Below are 21,428 nucleotides of genomic sequence, written 5' to 3'. Positions count from 1 at the left end.
CTGCACTGTAATAAATGGGGTATTTGCATAAGGAATTAGCTTCCAGGAATTACATATGAATTAGGGGTCACTGTCACTCTCTATTGTAACCTCACAGTAACTGATCAGGTGTTAAGTACCTGCTTACCTAATTGCTTCTGAAACTACCTTGGCCTTTCTTTAAGCATCAGGTAAATTGAGGATTTGCTAACAAAAGAAAGGTGATACTATTGTGTTTCCCACAGCTTGCATAGAATGTTATTCCACAAATTAGAAGCAGACTCTTTTAAAGCTACAGCAAGCAAGCAAGCGGTTCAGAACAGCTTCTTGCTAATGCAAGAATTTTGTTGCTTATTTGAGGTACCTGTGTGAAAACAAATAAATTAGATTTCTTGAAACCCTATTTTCATGGAAGCTTTAGTTACAAAAATTTGTGTTGAGCAGGAAAAAAAAAAAACAACCCTGAAAATAAGTAAATTACTTTCATGACTATTAAATAGCAAGGCTCAGTGGCAAATGCAGTTGCTCTTTCCAATGGGTTAAGGAGAGTTAAGAGATCTAATATTACAACCAACTTAGAAAGAACCTCCAACAATCACACTTGTGAGACACTTAATTTTTTTAGCTGACAGCTAAAGGCATTAAGATTTACTTTCTGCATCCCTGTAACTGGCAAATGCATCTGAATAAAAGGACAAGTCATCACAGAAAATAATATGATGGTTATGGCACAGATCATGAATTCAGGAAAAGTAAACAGCACAAACACCTTAAAAGGAAAAAGGTACCACTTTAAAGGGAAAAAGATTTCATCCCACCTGATCCAAAAGGTGTGAAACAGGTTTTACAGCAAGCAGAGCTATGAACTGCAGGTTTTAGTACCAATATTTTGCTCTTGGATAAACAATTGAATGCATGCTTAATTTAAAGTATCCAGACACAGTGAGTCCAAGTGGTCTATCAGTATTGTTTAACATCTTCATAATGTTATTTACCTTTGCAATTAAATAACTAAGATAAGGGATGCAAAGATCCTGTCCTACATCTCTGGAAGGCATATTCATGAGATGAAGGATGAGCTATCAGATTAATATCTTAAGATATGGTCTGCAATGTGAATGTTTGGGAACTAGGCCATTTTAAACAATTATGTAAAACTGTCCTAACAGATCACCAGAAGTATTTGGAAAAAAATGTTTTCCTTTCCTTTTCCAGGTACAAAGACGCTGCTGTCTTAAATCAGTTCCCCAAGAAAATCTAAAAAAGTAAGGCAGATTTTGTAAACTCAGAATGGTAAACTTAAAAATGAGTAATGAACAACCCTAAAATTCTGCAGATGTAACATACAAAACTTTCTTTTAGAGATCTTTGATCATAAAAGTCTTATAGATAAAAATCAAAACACAAAATTGCCCCTGAAAGGTCAATTTTTTCTGGGACATACTAAGAAATTTAATATTACACACATATAATATGTGAAGTGAAAAAGGTACTGCTCCTGCCCTCCACAGGAGATTTTGCAGGCTTTATTGACACTTCATTGATACTACTCAGTCCTCAACTGAGAACACCTTCCAAGGAATACATAATTTCATACTTTTTCCCTCCCTCCTCCTTCAAATTTACAAGCCTTCGAAGAACAGAAAACCACAGTTTTGTGTGAATAACAAATTCTCCCAACAATATTCCCCATCTTTTCACAGTAGCCAGCCAGCCCCTCTGTTCTTTGTGCTACAGGGAATGGGCAGTACACTGTCACAGAGGGGAATAAGCTTGTGTGAGCTGCATTTGGAAGTGGAAAAGCCAAAGATGACAACACATGCCACTAATGCCCCTCAGAAATGTCAAAGAATTACCAGCACTGGTCCTTACTTCTACCACCTCATACAACCAGATACTTCAGTGAGGTAAAAAATTATTTTACAAATTACATCTTTTGATGAACAAGGAATTCCATGATATTAGATAGAATGTCAAGAAGGGCATTTAGACCTGGTGGGAACAGTTTTTGTTTTCAGGTGTCTGAAGTCAGAAGGGTGATGTTTTAACAAGAAGCACAGCTAATAAATGTGAATAGATCTTCCTTTTTTGAGGAAGTTAAACCTTCAGAATAGAACAACTTTGGAATAAGATTAACCAATCACATCATTTTTTCTTTGGCCAAGTAGGTACATGCATGACCTGGTTCTTTCTTTAACACATTTAAACCCAAACAAATATAGTATGGTCAACAATTTTGCTCATCTTGAGCAACAACAAATCAGGACAGCTCAGGGTAAGGAAGCAGTGGCCAGCAGGGACATGGGGACAAAAGAGACAAGCTTCTACTACCAACCTTCTTGTCACCTCAGAAGCAGAAAGTACACTAGGTGTACTCCCATTTTCTTTTTCCAAACTCTTCCTACTGTCCAAGAACCAACTAAATCCAGCTTTGCCTATGTTTCTGAGAATCATTTAGGGATAGACTGAGAACCAGCCATACTGATGTCAACTCAGGTAATCTCTTTGAGGACAACGAATCAGTTAAAACCACAGACAAAAAAGGGCTTTCAGAAACTCATGAAGTGCCACAGCCAGTCCTCGACACTGCTTTCAAATGACACATTAAGCTTTATGTCCTCAAACAAGTTCTTCTAATCTATATTTTGCCAGATCTAAGGATTTGACTATAAACTGTATTTTTAGACTTTCTAGCTCAAGAATTTGTAACTGTAGAGAGGGCACATTATCATTAGAATCAGTTGTGGAGATCATACAGTTATAAAAAAGGACACCAACCATCAGTAGTGCAAGAGCCTTCAGGGGCAGGTTTTTGTGAGTATGGGATTGGTGGACTACTGGAATCTGACATGTCTTCATCCTCGTCTTCATCTTCCATTTCATTAACAGTTTGGTTGGTAGGAAAGTCCAGGTTTCCATTTTGTGAATAGCGATGTACTAACTCTTTATCCAACTCTTCTACCTTTGGCTTCACATCTGAAGAATAAAAATTGAAAAAATAATAAAATATAGTAAAAATAAAAATAACACAGAAAATATTTTTTTTCAACAGTATCTGTTTTTAATACATCTATCTCCCTTTAAAATAACCAGCATGCCATTCTTTCCCCTTAATGATGCCCAAAATCCAGATTTGGTCTCACAATGAGCTGCTGTGCAGTTTTGTGGGGGTTTTTTTGGTTTGGTTTGGTTTGTTATTTTTGTTTTTTGTTTGTTTTGGATTTTTTGTTTGTTTTTTTAAAATGACACACACCCCACCCTTTTCAGACAGAGAAAAACAACTGAAACGTGCCATACTTTCACGGTTACCTTCCGGCAGGAAAGGAGGCTGGTCAGGATCCAGGTACAGCTGTGAGAAGATTGGCCGTGGAACAACGCTGCTACATCTCAGAGAAGCTTCTATGGAGTTATGAAGAGCTTCCTCGAAACGAGCAGATTTTAGTTGCCCTGCATATGAATTCCCCATGATCTAAAAACACAAAGGAAAGAGCTGATCAGGGGATGGGAATGTCCATGCACAGAAAATTTACAAATTAAGACAAAGGTTTCACTATCATCCATGACAGTGATATAAAGTTAGCAAGAAAATATGCTGTGGAAACAGCATCTCTAACTAGCACTGCATGTTCATGTTTCTCTCTCAGTCTGGCAGACTGCATCCTTCTGTTCCACTAAGCTTTTAGCATGTTCCCAGCACACTGCTCTGTGTCTTCTGCATATGTGGCCTCTCATGAGCCTCAAGAATCAACTTGGCATAAAAAATTAATGGAGGGCAGATAAAACCATTATTATTTGGGGCTTTTTAGGACATTCAGGACAGAATACAGAAGGGTATATAACAAAACAAAATTAAAATATCAAGTAGAGTTTCATCGGTTTTTGTCAAAGAGTGTGTTTACAGGATTTTTCACTTGTCAGTATGCCATATTTAGAGAAAAGCCTTACACAAAGATATCCAATAACTTGCATTTTTGCTCTTGCTCATATTAATGAAAATTACATGGAAGGTCAGTTTCTCTGTCTTTTCATTATTTCTTCATCTCCTGTCTTCTATGTAATACTGTGATTTACATGTAGACTGACCTATAAAAGGATCTAATTATACTCTTATAAAAAAAGATATACAAAAAAAAGAGAAATAAATCACTTCTACACCACATTCAGCAAATGCAGTGAAATGTCTTTATTTGAAATTATGCTTTACGCTCATAGAGTGATAATAATAATTTAAATATCTGCTTTAAAAACTAATATTTTTGTTTATATCTATGACAAATGTAGGAGCTTAATTAAATATTCAAACACAAAGAGACTATTTCTTCTCCTTGGATGGCATCACACAGCCCATAGTCTGTTACATAGGATATGGACTGTCAAATTTAAACATTTAGTTAACAGAGTGGCCATGGAAGGTTTTAAAATGAGCTAAGGGAGACTCACTGAAATATGAAATTTTCCACTTTGCCAAATGACATTTGTTCCAAAGAAACAGCAATCTAACATTTTCCAATATTCAGAACACAAGGCTGAACTTTCAGAGAAATTTATTTCAATAGAGAAGAGTTTTTCCCCAGTTAAATCAACAGACACAAAAGTATAAAACCTTATAATATTATCTTTGTTCTTCCCCTCACTAGATGTCACCTTGTCCTACAAACAGGAAGAGACCTTGGCCAAGAAGATAAGTTGGCATTTTGAAAACCTACAGTTCCACTCCTGCTTTATCATTGGGTTGCTCAAGGTCCTCAGGGCCACCTGTAAACGGGCAATAATCATGAGAGCCACTTCCAGCAGCCTTTGAAGTCTGCTGGTGTAGACAAATATCTAAGAGCTGATTATTACTACACTACTGGATACATAGGTGTGAAACAAATCAAATTACTCACCTCTAACCTGGGAGAGAGGGTCAGTTTTCTGTTCAGAGACTTTATACAGCTTTGGGAAAGTAATTCCCTATCTCTGATTTAGACTGGCTTTTAATAATTTTGTGGCAACTGCACTTCTCTACTGAAACCATTTTCATTAAATTTGGAAATGGTAGGGACTATGTACAAACCCACAGCTACAAAGTGTGTTAGGGAAAAAAATTACACTGAAGCAGGTTGCAGTAAGCTAAAGCCTGTGAGGTGCCTTTGAAAAAAAGAATTGATGGATATCAGCTAAGTGACTGAAATATTTATTTTATTGAAAGCAGTGATGATACTTCCATAAATATAAGTGAAATCGTGACAGACTATTATTAAATTTCATGCAATAAAATTTAATTTTTCTGCTATTTATGTCAGTTATGGTGTGCTTAAGGTAAGATTTCAGGAATGTATTCAAATGAAAAGACTTTAATCAAAACACCATAATGAAAATTAATCAACCTTCATGAATCAGAAAATTTGCCATTCCCACAGCACAACATCTGTGTGAAGTCTGGTCATTCTCCAGGTTTTCTACAGCCTACCTGTTGTATAAAATCTATGACAACTATTTTAATTTTGATGGGAAGCTATTAATGAAGCATAGCACACACAGCAGAAATGCTGGCAGTTTGGTTTGCTTCCATGGCATCTGTACAAGGAGACTTGCCTGTGGATGGAGACTGTCACAGCTACACCTGAGAAAGGTGGTTAATGTTACCAGAGGATGTTTTTAGCTTGCCAAGAGAAAAGAAGATTGCTGGTGGAAATGCCAAGCAAAGAAAAGCTGAGGAAGCACAGGTGGTGAGAGCTCTGGTCCCTGCAGGGTGGAAGCAGAGCAGGGATGCGCCTGTGCAAGATGGGGCAGGCAGAGGTACTGGGGGCAGAGTGGCCGTGGGTCCTGCCGGGCTGAGGAAGCTGGGAGCCCTGGAGAACAGCACGGGCAGCTGATTTCCTAACACTGCCTGAGGCCATTAGGGCAGCTGGGCCTCATCTGGAGCTCAACAGAGCAGGCTTTTCCTTCTGCGGGGAAAAGGAGGTGGCAGGAGCCTCCAACAGTGGGCTACAGGCTGGTTCAGGTTGTGCCGTCCTGATCCAGCCTCCCCAAAAGCCAGGAGCACCAATTCAAGGCAGTGACTCCTTAGTGTTCCTGCACTTGATTCTGCCCTTAAGTGCCTGGTGCAATTAGGCAATGGTTAATTTTCCTGCTCGCAGTGTAAATGGGAGGCAGGCTCCAGTGAGCACACCTCAGCAGCGGCAGAGGAGACAGGAGAATGTGCTTTAAATGGGCTCAAGTGTGCTGAGGGGGCTTGAGGAGGCAGCACAGCCTGCAGGAAAAATAAAGTGATGGAATTTAAAGAGAGGCAAAAAAAAACAAACCAAAACACGAAAACCAAAGAATATTTCTCTTATTAAGACACGTGCCTGCCATGTCTGCATTTAAATATGATCAAAGCCAATGATTTAACATAACTAAATTAATGCTCATAGTTAAAAATGTTACCCAAATAATATGTCTATCCAGCATTCATTTACCAAATGAGGTCATTTGGTAAAAATAAAACAAACCGGCCCCTTTTTCTTTCTATTGTGAAATTAAGAAAAGGTTTCCTTAAAATTCTGCCTATCTGATGCATCAGTGAGCTTGGGAGGATGTGGGAAAGACATTCCATTATTGAGTTCATCTGAGCCGATCTGACACAGCGACTGAGAGAAAACAGAGCTGGACTTGACTCAGGAGCTCCTCCCCAATCTCACAAACCTGTTTTTATGCTGCCAGCTCTGGCACATTGGGGCTCACCTTCGTGTCCACTGTTCCCCACCCAGCAACATGTCACAGAACTCTGCTGGAGGTGCACCGAGAGATCTGCACTGGGCAGGAGGTTTGATGAGAGGGTAAATAATTATTTCCACATCTACATGCACACTAATTGTAGCTAGTTCAGCACAGAGCTGGTTAGATTCCCAGCAATGAGCCACCTAATCTGCACATCTCTAATTCAGTATTCCAGCCCTCACCTTTATTTTTACCTGAACCACTGGATGGATACCAGTGTAATTCTTAAGTTGCCTACTTCTCATGGCTACCTTTTGGGGTCTGTTTTGGATTGAACTCTAAAGAATGTTAGTATGTGCAAAGTGTATGTGTATTTAGCTACTATATTTTTTCCTTCCCCACCACCCTACCAAGGAAGGAGGTTAAATTTGGCAAGAGTCCTTCCAAGGCTTCCCCTCTACCTCAACAACTCCCCCACTGTACCCAGATTAATTTTATTTAATTTTCTTAAAACTTACTACAGGGATTAGAAGACATTATCAGAATTGAATAATTTCAAAATTAAAACTGAAAGAAAACATGAAATAAAAGGGGAAGTTCCTAAAATTTAGATCATCCCCACCTCCAGGCTCCATCACTCTCAGCATTCTTCTCTGAAAAGATTCAGATACTAAGGCACCACCCAGCACATCTTCATTGTTGCTGTGCTTCTTCAAAGCAAATTTACTAAACCCACTTCAAGTCATCTTTGCAGTGGCCCATCATCAAACTAGAGGATTAACCATGAGATTTGCTGGAGAGAGAACTGCCTAACAACAGAGCTGGAAGGCAGTCCTCACATTTCAATCTGTCTCCTTACAAAGACACATGAACAAGGCAATTGTGCAATTCCTCTAACCTGACCACAGGTAGAGGAGGATTATTGCTATAGCTTTTAATAAAACAATTAATATGGGCATTCATTGCAGAAAGCAAAACTACAATTAACATGAGCTTCTATCAAAGCAGACAGAAATGGAAATAACAAAAGCAAAGTTTCAAAGAGAATTGATTTTAACACTGCATCACTTGTGGTGAAGGACTCAGGGAAATTCTAGTCACTCTTTCAAACCCAGAAGCTGAATTTACAAAAAGACCTTGTCAATTCAAGCAAATAATCTTGTTCCATATGGTCACCCAGATTTCAAAAGATCTGTGCAGAAACATGACATGGGATCTTTGAGAAAAACCAGAGCCCAGGTCCAGCAGTGTGTAAGTACAGTAAACACTACTTACTTTTAGATTAAAAAAAAATATGCTTCTTACATTTAAAAAAACCCCAAAAAACAAAACAAGTCACCTCTGCAAAGTGGATCATTACTCAATAACTCTTGGGAGCCAGAACTGCACATTGAGTTGAAGGCTCTGCTAGTAAAAATATAATCAGATCATTCAGTACACCAGATACCACATATTTGGCCTCCAGGTGGGTCATGACCCCAGGGACTTTAAAGGAGAGGAACCGAACTGGAGGATGAGGGTGGGGGTGAGTGTTGTTGTTATGGCTTAAAGCAATTTCACAATTACCTGATAGCGAATGATGAATCTGATGCAAACACCCTCCATTAAGTCAGCTCTATCAAGTCCTTACTTTGTGTTTAACCTAATAATGTAATTGTGTTCTCCAAAACACATAATCTGGCTTCTGATCTGGCCTACCCCACAGAAAAGTTCCTCTTCAAAGGAAAAGAAAGCAAGTTCCTCCACAAAGGCATTGCCAGGCCCAGCTCAGCTTCTGTATCTCAAAGGGTTATCTCAGGCAAAGAGAGACCAGGCATCTATTTGTGTTGCAGAATAACTGAACTGGTTGTTTCAGGTACAGCTAGTGTTTTTGATTGTTTACATCATTCTTAGTCATGTTCTGGGAGTATTATTTTTTTCCCATTAGAGCATCACTAGGATGTATCCTGAACATGAATACAGCAGAAAGAATGTCAGGTAATAATGACAATAATAAATATATACACACATTAAAAGTGAAGACTTCAAAAGTACAGCGTCAATTGTAGCATTCAGTGAGGAAGACTTATGTGTGACTCAAAACAAGATTGTGAGGTGGAATAGAAGCCTTACTTCATAACCACAACCCTTTTTCCCCCCCTCACAGTCTTTTCAAGGTCTTGAGATTCTTACCCTGTTTTGTCTTCATTAGGGATATTCAAACTCAACTGTAAAAGAGTTCACAATCTTATGTAGCAAGTGACAGATAAATAACTCATTCACAATGTCTTTCAATAAAAAATAATTATTAGTTTGGATTTACCCTATTTACAGTGCAGTTTCCTCTCATCTTTACTTTTCCTTTTATTTGTAAGAAAATATTTTTTGCATCCAGTACGATTTAGAGTCTCATCTTTCAGTCTAATGTTGCCACTACTGTGTAAGAGTAATGGGAAGGATCAAGAACAAATTTTTTTTCCCCTGATGAGGTTATTTCTCTTATTGCTCAATTAATGGTATCTGTACTAGAAGCATTGCATCAGGCTATCTGGGATTTGGCCAATTCCTTTGACAGAGACAGAAAAATGCAGAGAGTCACATGCAGGTTGGTTGTCTTGGTTTAGGGCAAATTTGGGAGAAAACCTAATACAGAGTAATTTCCACTTAAATACAATCAGTACAATGGTGGAAGAAGGCAGCTGTTTCCCCACAACATTAAACAGAAAGCAAATCACAAATGGTCTTAATACAGAGACTGCCATGCCCTTACTGCTCCATCCCTTCCACCCCAAGACTATTCCTACAGTCCTCAGGATCAGCTCACAAACCAATAAACACACTAAAGGTAAAATTAACACCTGGATATAGGATGCTGTTACTAAGTTGAACTTACATGCATGAAGCTACCAACTTCAAATCACCCCCAAGTGCTGCAAAAATTAGGTCTTAATTGCATTTGTGGAAATTCGATGACCTGGGAGTTTTCAGCTTCACAGAATGAACCAGCAGTGATGTAACACTGAGGCTGACAAAAACCACCAGGAAACAGCAACTGCAACACCATCTCATCTCTTTTACCTCAAGTTTGAAATGTCTCTTTACTTTTTAGCAGTGTTACCCACAGAGCTGTGCGCACAAAGAGCAGTCTACAACCACGATCAAACACAGAATACACGGAGAGACACAATGGTACAGGAGTCACTGCAAGCTGAGCTAAAGTCAAGTTTTACAGAATGGCACTGGCTTTACTGTTCTCCAGGTTATGGCTCCCACTCAGGGAAAAAAAATGCTGCATTCTAGAGAGGTTAAACTCCTACAATACAGTGAGAAGAAAACTGGTGCAGGCAGTGCACTTCCTCTAGTGAGGACTGAGGTGATTTAAGATTAAGCATGTTCCAGGCTTCATTTGATGCCATTTCCTCAAAAAGCGCATGCAATAAGCAGATGAAGGAAAACATAAAAGCTTTCAGGAGCTAATATTGTGAATTTAATCTACTCCAACTGTAAAGCTTTTTTTTAAAGTTACTGTGGAGGTCTTGTGCAATTTTTTTGGGTTTCCTAAATAAATTCGTAGAATGTGGACTTAAGTCTTTTATGCTGCAGGGACCTTTCACAGCACATAGGAAAAGGAACATTACTATGCACCCTTAACAGAAGGGATACACTTCTCTTTCAATAGAAAAGCCTTCAGGTGGGAAAAAAAGGGTTATCAACCTACAAACATTGCTTTTGATTTTGAAGTTTAGGTATTGTTAAAAGACTTCATTGTTTTAAAAGGAGTATATGCTCACACAGTCATGGCAGGAATGGCACAAATAAATCACCAAGGAGCACTTTTGAAAACCTCAGCCTGCTTCCCTAAAACATGCATGCTCATACATAGCTTTCCCCAGTTATGCTTTCTGTCCTAAATCAACAGGACTATTAACCACATTATTAATGCCAGTTTAATACAACCAAACCAGCAACGATGCTTAATCCTAGCTATAGGGTAAAGGCATATTTTTGCTGTGTAATTTTGATTTTGCATTTAGTTGCAGACATGAATAACAGTTTATTCTTCTAACAACCTGGCGTGTTCCCACAGTCCTGCAGTTACGTGTTTGGATCACCTCTGTGCCCAGCAAACTCATGGAGCAGATCCTCCTGGAAACTATGCTAAGGCACACGGAAAATAGGGAGGTGACTGGTGGCAGCCAACACGGCTTCACTACGGACAAATCGTGCCTGAAAATTTGGTAATCTTCTACAGTGGGGTTAGAGTGGTGGGAAGGGATCCCATGCAGAGGGACCTCACAGGCCTGAGAAGTGGTCCCATGGAAACTTCACAACGCTACACAAACAACACCCTGCACCTGGGCTGGGACAACCCCAGGCCTGTACACAGGCTGGATGGGGAATGGATTGAGAGCAGCCCTGAGGAGAAGGACTTGGTTGTCAAGAAGAGCAACACGACCCACCACGTACACTTGCAGCCCAGATGGATCCTGAGCCTCGTCAAAAGCAGCGTGGCCAGCAGGCCAAGGGAGGTGATTCTGCCCCTTTCCTCTGCTCTGGTGAGACTCCACCTGGAGTGCTGCATCCAGCTCTGGGGTCTCCATCACACTAAGAATGATATAAACCTGCTGGAGCAGGTCTAGAGGAGGGCCACGAATATGGTTAGAGAGCTGGAGCACCTCTTCTGTGAGAAAAGGCTGTAAGAGTTGAGGCTGTTCAGCCTGGAAAAAAAAAAGCTCCAGGCAGACCTCCAGTGCCTCCAGCTGGAGAGGGACTTCTGACAAGGGCAAGGAGTGATAGAACAAGGGGAAATGCCTTTAAAGATAGATTTACAGTAATAAATAGGAAGAAATTCTTCACTATGAGGGCAGTGAGGCATTGGGGTTGGAACTAGATGGTCTTGACGGTCCCAATTCAACCCATGCTATGATTCTATGAATTCATTTAGCTACCACTCTTAATAACACAGCAGATAAAATTAATATAGTATGTAAGCAATTAATATAATAAAATAAGCACAAATTTGTTCCTCAAATAATGTATTCAAAAGCAGTAACTGTTCCCAAAGCCAATATATTTTAATACCAACTTTGTTATTTTTATGTAGTTTTGGTATCCATAAGTGTTCAGTCATTCACTAACAACATATATTCTGTTAATACACAGATCTTATACTAAGTTATTAGCTAACAACTGTATTTAGTAATTACCAATTAAACTATTCAGAAGCATTAGAGATTTAAAATCTATTTATGTAGTTTACAAAAACCTATGCAGTAAACTATCTTCTCAGAAGCAACTGTTAATTTAAAGCTTTGTTTGTAATGAAGATTAAATGCTCGTTTCAACAGAACACTGTGTAATGTATTTCACCATAAAAAAAATATAATTCCATGACTGGGAAGCTCAGTGAATGTCTTTCTAAATAAACACAAGTCTGTGTTTTAATGCTGGTAATTATCACTAATTGCTGACTTCTATGAATTATGTTTTTGTTTGTTTGTTTGCTTTTTTCCAGTTGCTTCTATCTTGAGAAATTGAAAGACAAAGTCACCAGTGTTTCAAAAGAGCCATGTAATGCCATAAAAAGAAGCAATGCTCATGAAAATGAAAGGGATGATCATCTAACAAGCACTTTAGGACTGGGCACCTGGAAGCTGAGCACTTCACCTACAATCCCAGGCACACTTGGAATGCCTTATCAATTGATTTTGCGACCAACTCTTCAACACAACTGGACTAACAAAGATCACCATATGAATCTAATGATATTGAAGTGATTTCCAGCTGCTGAGTTTGTTCAGCTTGTTTGTGTTTCTTTTTTTTTTCCTGCAAGTTGTCTCTACACCAGTTCTCCTGAACTGCTTTCAGAACTCAGTATTTGTAACACATATTCACCTGCCTGGTGTTGCCTTCAACAGGACAACAATGGAATAGGACTGTGCACTATGGCTTATACATTTATATAGTATACATTTTATGTATGTAAACTATTGTAAATCCTTAGGCCACTGGGCTGCAATATTTTAAGTTTTAAACGTCACAGTTTAAAATTAATGCTAATTAGTTACTGTACACAGAAGGCACCATTTGTATAGGAACTTATGCTTGACATTTTTAAAGACTACTCACCAAGATGACAGTACTTGATAGGAAAACAGAAAAAAATCTCACTATTAAGATACAGAAAATAAAAGCTAAAATGTAATCCATTTAAATGGATTCATGTAAATGAACAACATCAGACTCAACAGCATTAAAACATCAGACTGTACAGCATTAAAAAGAAAATCCTTTATAAAGATAATTTTGGATATGTATATCTACAATAAAAATGTTTTCCCCCATGTTATTTTCTTTTTTTTAAAGTTTTCTCAGATGAAAGTGCTGCTAAATAAGAAAGGCAAAGATATTTTTATTGCCAAGCAATATAAACGGATTGTTATTCATTTTGCAGAGACTTTAGTGGTTCTGAAAGTTCTCAGTTCTCAAAACACATACAAACTGACACTAATAAAAATAAAACTTTCTGAATAATAGGCATAATGGTAATACAGATTACATTGGCTCTTAAAATTTTCCAAACAAAGATGACCCAGTTCTTCACAAATACCCACTTAATACTTTATTTTTCCACTGTATTCATCTTATCTGATGCATGTTCTGCTTTCTGACAGCTGCAACAGGCTAAAAATAAAGCACTGGAGTAAAACTTCAGTTAATAATAAAGTTGACTTCAACCTTTCCTTTGATGCAAGCAAACTTTTTTCTCCCCTGAAGTTGGTAGAGGTGGGGATATACCATGGCACTTCTTCAAATATGCAACTTGAAAGTAATTTCAGGGTTACCAATTTAAAAAAAAGAAATTTTTTTTTTTTTGCAGCCGAAGTGTGTGTTTGACTCTCTACAAAGGATAACACACTGCATCCAAGTGACTCACACATGGCATTTCCCCCTTCTCCTTCACTTGCAAAGCACTTAATTCTGCCAAAAGCACTATCAAGTTTTGTTCCTCTCCCTCTTTAGACAGATTATTAAAACAATCCCTAACACAGATTTATAGATTCAAAAATAAAATTTAATCAAGAAGAAATAAAGTCAGCCTTAAGTAATTAAACTAGCCTTCACTAATGCACTTGGGTAGAAGGTTAGGTAAGCTGTTGGTTCCTCACATCCTCTGAAAAAGGAATGTTTTTCTCTCTAGAGCCCAGTTTGAAAACAGGCAAGCCTGAACAAGAGTTCTCCTTGGTTTTACAAGGCTTAGTCATCCCTAAAAAGGAACCAGCAAAGGTGGAAATGAGCCCCTCTTCTTTCGCAGAGGGTTGTGTCAAAATGTTTGTCAAGTTCCGTCACAGCAAGTACCTGCACAGCTCTTCCAAAAGTACCATTTTCAAATAAGTCAAAATGATCATGCTCCTGCTCTTTTGGACTCAAAATATGTTTTAGAAAGGAGCAAACAAGATTTTTATTATCTGAAGCTCCCATGTAGTCACTAGATAGAGTCACAAGATAGAGAGGGATATCTAACATTTCTGCAGCCACTTTTAGCCCATGATGCAGAGACAAGAAAAGACCAACACAGCAAAGCCAGCTGCTTTCATGGCCATCTCTACACAAAAAACAATGCTCTGAATGGAAAAGAAAACCCTCTATAGGTCAAAACCAGAACAATCAGCTTAAATCCACAAGTTATGCCAATTTAATACCATTCAGACACTTTTTGGAACTTCCCTGCTGGTGAAAAACTGTCCTAATTTCTCATAGATAATTTTAGTGGAAATGAACTTCCAAGTGCAGAGTGCTTTGTAGAGTTCTTCCTTCTCCTTTTCCACAACATGTGTTTGTCATGTGTCAAAGATAACTCCACTTTCTCCCCTCCCCAGAATACCACAAATTCTTCTGTAAAATAAACAAAGTTCTGTCCATTTCTGAAATTACCAAAGCCAACCCTTTTTGAGATCAACCTTTTTGAGAACATCACTGTTGGTCCATCTGCAATATCCCATATTTTAGTTAGGATAAAATTTGCAAGAAATGGGCAATCAACAGAACAACACTTGACCACCATATCCAGGGATATGGCTAAAAAAGAAGAGTTTTGACACTCAAGCTACCTTTTCTAGATATTTAGGAATCTCAAAAGTTATTTGTGGGATAAATGTCCACAAATTACATTTATATAATGCCATTTAGATCTAGAAAAAAAATCCACCTTTATCTTTATATAAGACAGAAATCAAAAAATTAAAAATCACATACTATTAATACTTAATAGGAGAAGGAAATAATTTTCAATTTCTAATCTTTATATTGTTCTGCAATGCAACTCATCAGCCACTATGATAAATTGGGGGGGGGGGGGGTTATAGGGGGTTATGCCTTACATGAAGAAAAATTTGTAATAAAATATTTGACTTGCTGGAGGCATTAGATGTGGTTCTCTATTTTTCTCCCTGAAATCTTAATAATGTTTACAGGCTGGACTTAATTTACGTGCAACATAAACATGCTAGCACAGGCAATCTTGATTCCCAAAGCTGCTATTACAGTTTAATGAGTCAGCAACACAGAATTACAAGGTTCTATGCATTCTTAATGGCATGCATATAAAACTTCCAGTAAATCCTGACACTCAAGAAACTAGTGCTCAGAATATTTTTCTGTGACTGTTGCCACAGTAGAATACAAATGCTATGCATAAAATTCTCACTGTGGGCTAAAACATCCCTAAAAAACCACAAAAAACCCAAACACCTGATAAATACACAGTTTATAAATACTGAACAATTTTCTCCAGTAGACAGGAAAAAAAATATACTAACACATCTAAACCTATTTTACATATTCTGAGTAGTTAAATCTTGAAGTTTCAAACAAAATTAAGCATTACAGCTCAAGTATGTACTCTTCTAAGCAGTTTAATTATACAGATATAGCACTTAATTCCACATGGATGCATATGTAAAATGTTATTGTCTGTAGGGATAAAGCTGAAAAATAGTCTAAGACCTCTCATTGAATTCCTACAGCAAAAGCCAGACCAGTATCATTGATAAATAAATCACTTAATCCTTTCTTCATTTGCCATCACCCTACTGCAAAAGCATGAAGCCAAAGCCTAGAAAGTCAAAGCTAAGGCCTGACCTTCCATCCCCATCCTCTCTGGCTGCTCCCTTGTGTACCCCTCAAACACATGCCATCATTTCCTGATGAGTTTAGAAGGGGTTATCAGGAGAATTTCAGGACATGTGTCAGTTTTGTGGCAACCTGAATGCTATACAAACATCTTCTGTGTTTAATAGGCGATTTGTATTTTAGTAGGTTTATCCATTCCCAACTTTATTTGTTTAAAGGTGTCTTAACCCTGACATAAATCAATGTTAAGCATCTGTATGGAGTACTTTTGAAGAGTTTAAAAATTAAACTCTACAAAGAGCTCTATTTTGCCAGGAGGTTTCTTTCAAAAATAAACCAAATCAACTTGTCAACTTCTTTGTTCACTTTCCACTCCCACCTTGAAAATTATGCACTTTATTATTTTTCACTCTTCTTATAGAGTTCTTCTAAAGATCATGATGAAACACCAGGCTGCCCACTATAAAAACACCACCACCACTGGCTCCCAAGTACCTTTTTCTTTCTAACACAACCACGAGTGTTTGCGTAAAACAGTAGGGCCAATGAGTCAGAGGCCCTGGGTCATGCCTTGCAGCAACCCCCCCTTCCAAAGGAAAACAAAAAGCACTGAACCTTTTCTGCCACATGCCCAGTCCTTCCCCCACCACCTCTGTGGTGAAGACAGCCATTATTACATTTCCTTTCGGGTTATTTACAAGGTCTTGGCTCTGACATTGATTTCTTATCTGTTTCTATGACAAATGTTAAGTGTTAATAAGCTGTCCTTTTAAAGAAAGATAATGCTAAACAAATTATAGGAATTAATTACCCCAAACAGATTCTTTATTTTTTTTCTCGTGAGCATTAAAAAAAAAACACTAAAAATCACTCAGGACCAGAAAAAAAACCCCACATTTTCTTTTTCAGCCAATTCATAAATGTTAGCAGATTAAAGGAAGTTACATTTTAAGCCAGGCAGCACCCTGAAAATCTTAAGCAAACTTGTCAGGGAATATAGAATAACCAGGCAGGCACAGCTCCCTTATGAACAGATTTTTAAATTATAAGTGAAGAGTTACTTAGCGCTTTTTCAGATATTTTGTTCATGGTTTACATTTTAGGATAAAGGGTGAAAGTTTCAGAAATCTTTTTAGTTACAGAACCATTAAAATGATAAACATTTGAGATCCCAAAGTACACTTCTACTCTAACTGTCCTTTCAGACCTGCATTGACTGCACTATAATAGCTGCCAACATTTGGTAAGGATTAGCCTTTCATTTAGACAAAAGCAAGCATTCCTTAGCTAAATCAGCACTTTTTGCCATCAGACTCATAAAACCTTTTCACAACACAGTTTTTCAAGAGAATCCTTTAGGGTTTTAGGATGCTGCTCCTTTTACTAAGTAACAAAATACACCCCAGGGTGTCTCATTGACCGCACTCAGCTGTCCTTTGACCTCTGCAATTGTTTAGCCTAACTTCAGGGCCACAGAATCTGCCTCCCCCCCATCAAAAAGTCTAATGTTGCTTCCTCCTAGCACCTGGCGAAGCAAAATCCTAGAGGTTCCCCCCTCTTCCAGATTATACCATGTTCCAGATGTTGCCAAACAAAATGTTCCTGCAGGCAGGTTTTGGGAGCCCACAAGTGCCACACAGAACCTGGGCTGTGGCCATGACCCCCTTGCTCTGCTCAGGGCTGCCCTTGCCCCCAGGGATACAACAGGTCATAAAGCAGGAATAGATCTTCAGCCTTCTGGGGACACTGGCTATTTAAATGCAACAAGAAACTATGTGAGCCCAATATTGTGTACTGAGGCAAGCCTCCCCCCTCTCAGAAGTCAGGAAAAAAAAGATGTGTGAGAATCTCAGTTGGAAGCACAAATCTATCCCAATCATTACAAAGATCTACATTCTTCTTCCCATTTGTTTTAAACCCTTTGAGAGGACAAATAAACAAACAAACAAACATTCATCCTCCAAGTGCATAAAACATATATTTAGCTAGTTGCTTAGGTATTTACAGATCCTCTAAGTAAAACAGCAGAAGAAGATTGTTACAGCTTCAAAAGAACTGTCATTAAATAATGAAGTTGATCTCATTGTGGGTATATAAGAAAAAAATGGAAGCACAAATCAGCCCTCTGTTGAAGGCTTTTTGATTATCTGAACTGGATTTCATTATTTTTTTTTTAAAGAACGTGGGACATTTTACATGCCTGAAGCAAAAATAAAATTGTTATTACAGTCCACACTGCTCCTAAAATGCAGACAATGGAAATGAAAGCAGAGATGCTGATCACAAACATACAATGTATTGTCCATTAGGAAAAGCAAGTACAGTACCTTCTCAGATTCCTTTTAACCAATTTGGAATGCAGTCATGATTAAAGGATGTAGATAAGAGTTGGTGAAGCTTTGCTGCAAAGTTGTTTAAAACTCCTGAACACCTGAAAAATAAAAAGGGAGAAAAAAATCAGAATGACTCATGCCAGTATATAGTTTATAACAAGACAAAAAACCCTCCTGTGGAAACCCAGTCTAGGGAGAAAAAAGGAGGGCCAATAACTTAAAAAATTTAGAGAAATACTTGGTTGAAAGTGCTTGGTTGTTTCTCTATATTCTTTCTACCAGAAGTACAAACTTTGAATTGCACATTTTTGGCACTGTAGCCAAAAAACAGTGATGCTGTCACTATATGACAGATTAGGAATTTATCACATTAATATGATAAAATTAACTGTTGCAGAAACATTAAAAAAAGAAAGATATGATAATGCAGAAGTAATTCTTTCACTATTTATAAAGAAACAAACTAAATGGGTACAGCAGTTATCTACCCTGGATATCAACGTTCAAAATGAAATCAGTTTGCTCTCTATCTGGCTTTTGATAAAAATATTGAAGTGAAAACTTTATTAATAGAAATTGCATTTTATAAAAGGAAATACACCTGAAACACCCCAAGGAACGGAAAAAATGGTGCAGCAAGCAGCAAGCAAAAGAGTAACTCCTAAAATACCTAGGGCTGTACAGAACACCAATTAACATCAGGAAAAGCTTTAAATTAAGTTATCATTGAGTGCACTTTGACAAGACTTTCTTAGGCAGACAAACTGGTTTGGTTTCTCAATAGCAACAGACCATATTTTGCCAAAAGATTTAAAGGAATTTTCCCAGGTGCTTGCAATGGGATTTTAAGGCTTAAAGCTTGGACTAGAGGCACAGGCCCGCTGGCAAAACCAGAACGCAGCCGTACACCCAGAATTCAAACTCCGGGTTCTAAGATTAAAGCCCTTAAAGCTTCCTTCCCCTCCTCTCAATTTTAAAAATCAGCCTGTTTAAGAGAGCAGCTGTAGCCTTTGGCTCCAGCTCAGGAAAGGTTTTGGGCAGGATTGCTGTGCTGTGAAGAAAGGCACTAAACAACTCTATTGCCAGGGACCACCGATGCTGCCCTGCACGGCGCATCCCCACCAGGCTGGCAGCGGCTCCGGCGCAGATGGACAGCAGGGATAATGCACACAACTCCCGACCAAACTGTAGGGCTCTGCAGTGATTGCAGAACGTCAGTAATCCAATTCCAGCTGCTCCTGGCTCTGAAATTGCTATTTTTCAGACACGTGCTGAACATTTCACCTGCTAGTAATGACATTTTTGTATTTTCTTCTAATTACACTCAAAGCTAAGACCTTTGGCCCTAGGCCACAGACCTCTATTCAGGCTGCACACATTCTCTTAAAGGCCCTGAGCCTTTGTTGTCACTCTCGGTCTTTCATCTATTATTTACATCCATTGAGAAGAGAGATACTCCACCATTTGTGAAGCTTTAAAGCTTCTAATCATCTTAATTTCTTCGCCTTTCAACCAGTGCTTCCCCTTATGGACCAATGCCAACAGTGTGACAAAATAATTTTTCAAGCCAAGATCCTCCTGGACCCTTCCCAAACCTTGACACACACTGGGCTATAAGTGCCTTTTGTCCTTTGCCGGCTGCTTTTGCAAACACAGACCTTTGCTCAGCTTGGGGGTGGGGGGTATGGATCTGCTTGTCAGTGCATTTGAGGGAGTTTTCTTGGGGTTTATGTGTTTTTGCACCACTTTCCCTCTGTTAAGAAGTCTAACTCAATTAGTCCACCTAAATCAGGGATGCTGGAGGGAACCTTACCTCTTTTAAAAATATTAAGTACCTTCTGAAATACCATCAACTATGAATTTTAATTTCCACTTTTTTTTTTTTTTTTCTGAAAGGAAATATGCTGATATGCTGCTTTGGTTTTTATACTGTTATGTATGCTCACTCAGAACTGACAGATTGTCACACCATGTTTAAGACACACTGTTAACCCTTTTCCTGATTATTGGCAACATTAATTTGACCTGACCATATAACATAATGTGACAAAAAAAAAACAACTTTTTCATCTTATGTTCAGGTCATCTCCTTCTTATCCTTAGGAAACAAATCAACAGCATTTTTTCCAAGACGCACAAGATCTCTTCAGAATTCATCAGCCACCACCAATCATCATTACCAAGACCTGTGAAGTCTGCTAACGTGATCCACATCTTGGCTCTTTCTTCCACTATGGTCTGGCTTACTTTTGATTTTTAACAGTGCTTCCTTGTTGTCTGTCCCCTCTGAAAACCCCCAACCCCCACGTCTTTTCTTATTTTTACCATTTGCTTCAACTAGCAGTTCACTTGAGACTCATCCATCTTACAATGCCTAAAGTGACAGATGCTCTCAGGAATGACCATACTGTTGAGTGAACAAAAGATAACATCACCTCTAGGAACTCTGGGGAGAAATACAACTTCAACCCTGAGACACGGTTATTCTGGCAGACACAGCACCATAAACCTCTCTCAAGTGAAAAAAAACCCCAACCAACAACTGTGGGGAAAAGGAATCTGGCATAATTACAAGCCAAAAAGAGTATTCTTTCTATGGTAAGCTGTATTTAGTGGTGTTGATGACCTTTTTATTTTCTTTTTTTTTTTTTCTCCCTAATACCCTATTGAAGAATTTTGTAGAATTTACCTGCGATAAAATCAAGAGGAGAAGAGAGAATGGAGACATTTCACACAAATACTGTTTCAGGACCCCTACAGACTTGAATAGAGGAGGAAGGCACTTTGGAACAGCTTCAGCAGAAGGTCACACAAGTCCTCTGCCAAAACACAGACGTTACCTTGTTAAAAGCTACACATCCTACAGACCAGCTGTTGCTCAGTTAAATTCCACAGGAATTCAGAATCATTGTGCAAGCCTGTGCCCTTGACAAATGCATACTGTAACCAGAGTAAGATTACTTTAATGTCACAGCTGCTTGATAAATCTGTAATCTGCAAGTAACAGCCCCTCAATGTTTTAACATTTGAGCATGCACCACTTAAAAAAAAAATTAAATTAGAATGATTGATTTTCCAGCCAACACCCACATATCCAGCTACAGAATGATGACTGTTTCTAAACAAAAATGCCCTCTATGTCTGTAAGACTGAACTAAAAACTGTTGATTTGAAATACACCCAAAATTCTCCATCCAGTCAGTGAAATGGGACTTGCTGAAGAGTCCTGGGTGGTAGAAAATATTACTTACACTAAAGGAAAGGTCATATTATCTTCTCTCGGTGACAGATTTGCAAAAAGTGACACCACAAATGCTGAGA

At 38.4% G+C, this 21,428-nt stretch overlaps 1 protein-coding gene across 9 annotated transcripts in view; it reads right to left on the bottom strand.

Moving 5' to 3' along the window:
- The window catches only part of GREB1L (GREB1 like retinoic acid receptor coactivator), a 133,254-nt gene that overhangs the window by 56,245 nt on the left and 55,581 nt on the right, over positions 1–21,428 (bottom strand). For 6 of the 9 annotated variants that reach the window (XM_033512235.1, XM_015616356.3, XM_015616366.3 and 3 more), the window contains exons 2-4: positions 18,102–18,205; positions 3,277–3,448; positions 2,758–2,955 (exon numbers count right to left, since the gene is read on the bottom strand). In XM_033512235.1, the coding sequence (XP_033368126.1) occupies positions 2,758–2,955; positions 3,277–3,445 (367 nt within the window). In that variant the 5' untranslated portion in view covers positions 3,446–3,448; positions 18,102–18,205. The remainder of the gene's footprint in view (positions 1–2,757; positions 2,956–3,276; positions 3,449–18,101; positions 18,206–21,428) is intronic. The other 3 variants (XM_015616384.3, XM_015616421.3, XM_015616413.3) reach the window with 1 other exon arrangement.

This window comes from Parus major, chromosome 2 (assembly GCF_001522545.3).
Source record: "Parus major isolate Abel chromosome 2, Parus_major1.1, whole genome shotgun sequence".
In the NCBI taxonomy this organism is placed as follows: Eukaryota; Metazoa; Chordata; class Aves; order Passeriformes; family Paridae; genus Parus; species Parus major.
The sequence above is the reverse complement of the archived record's forward strand: the minus strand, read 5'-3'. Positions and strand labels throughout refer to the sequence as shown.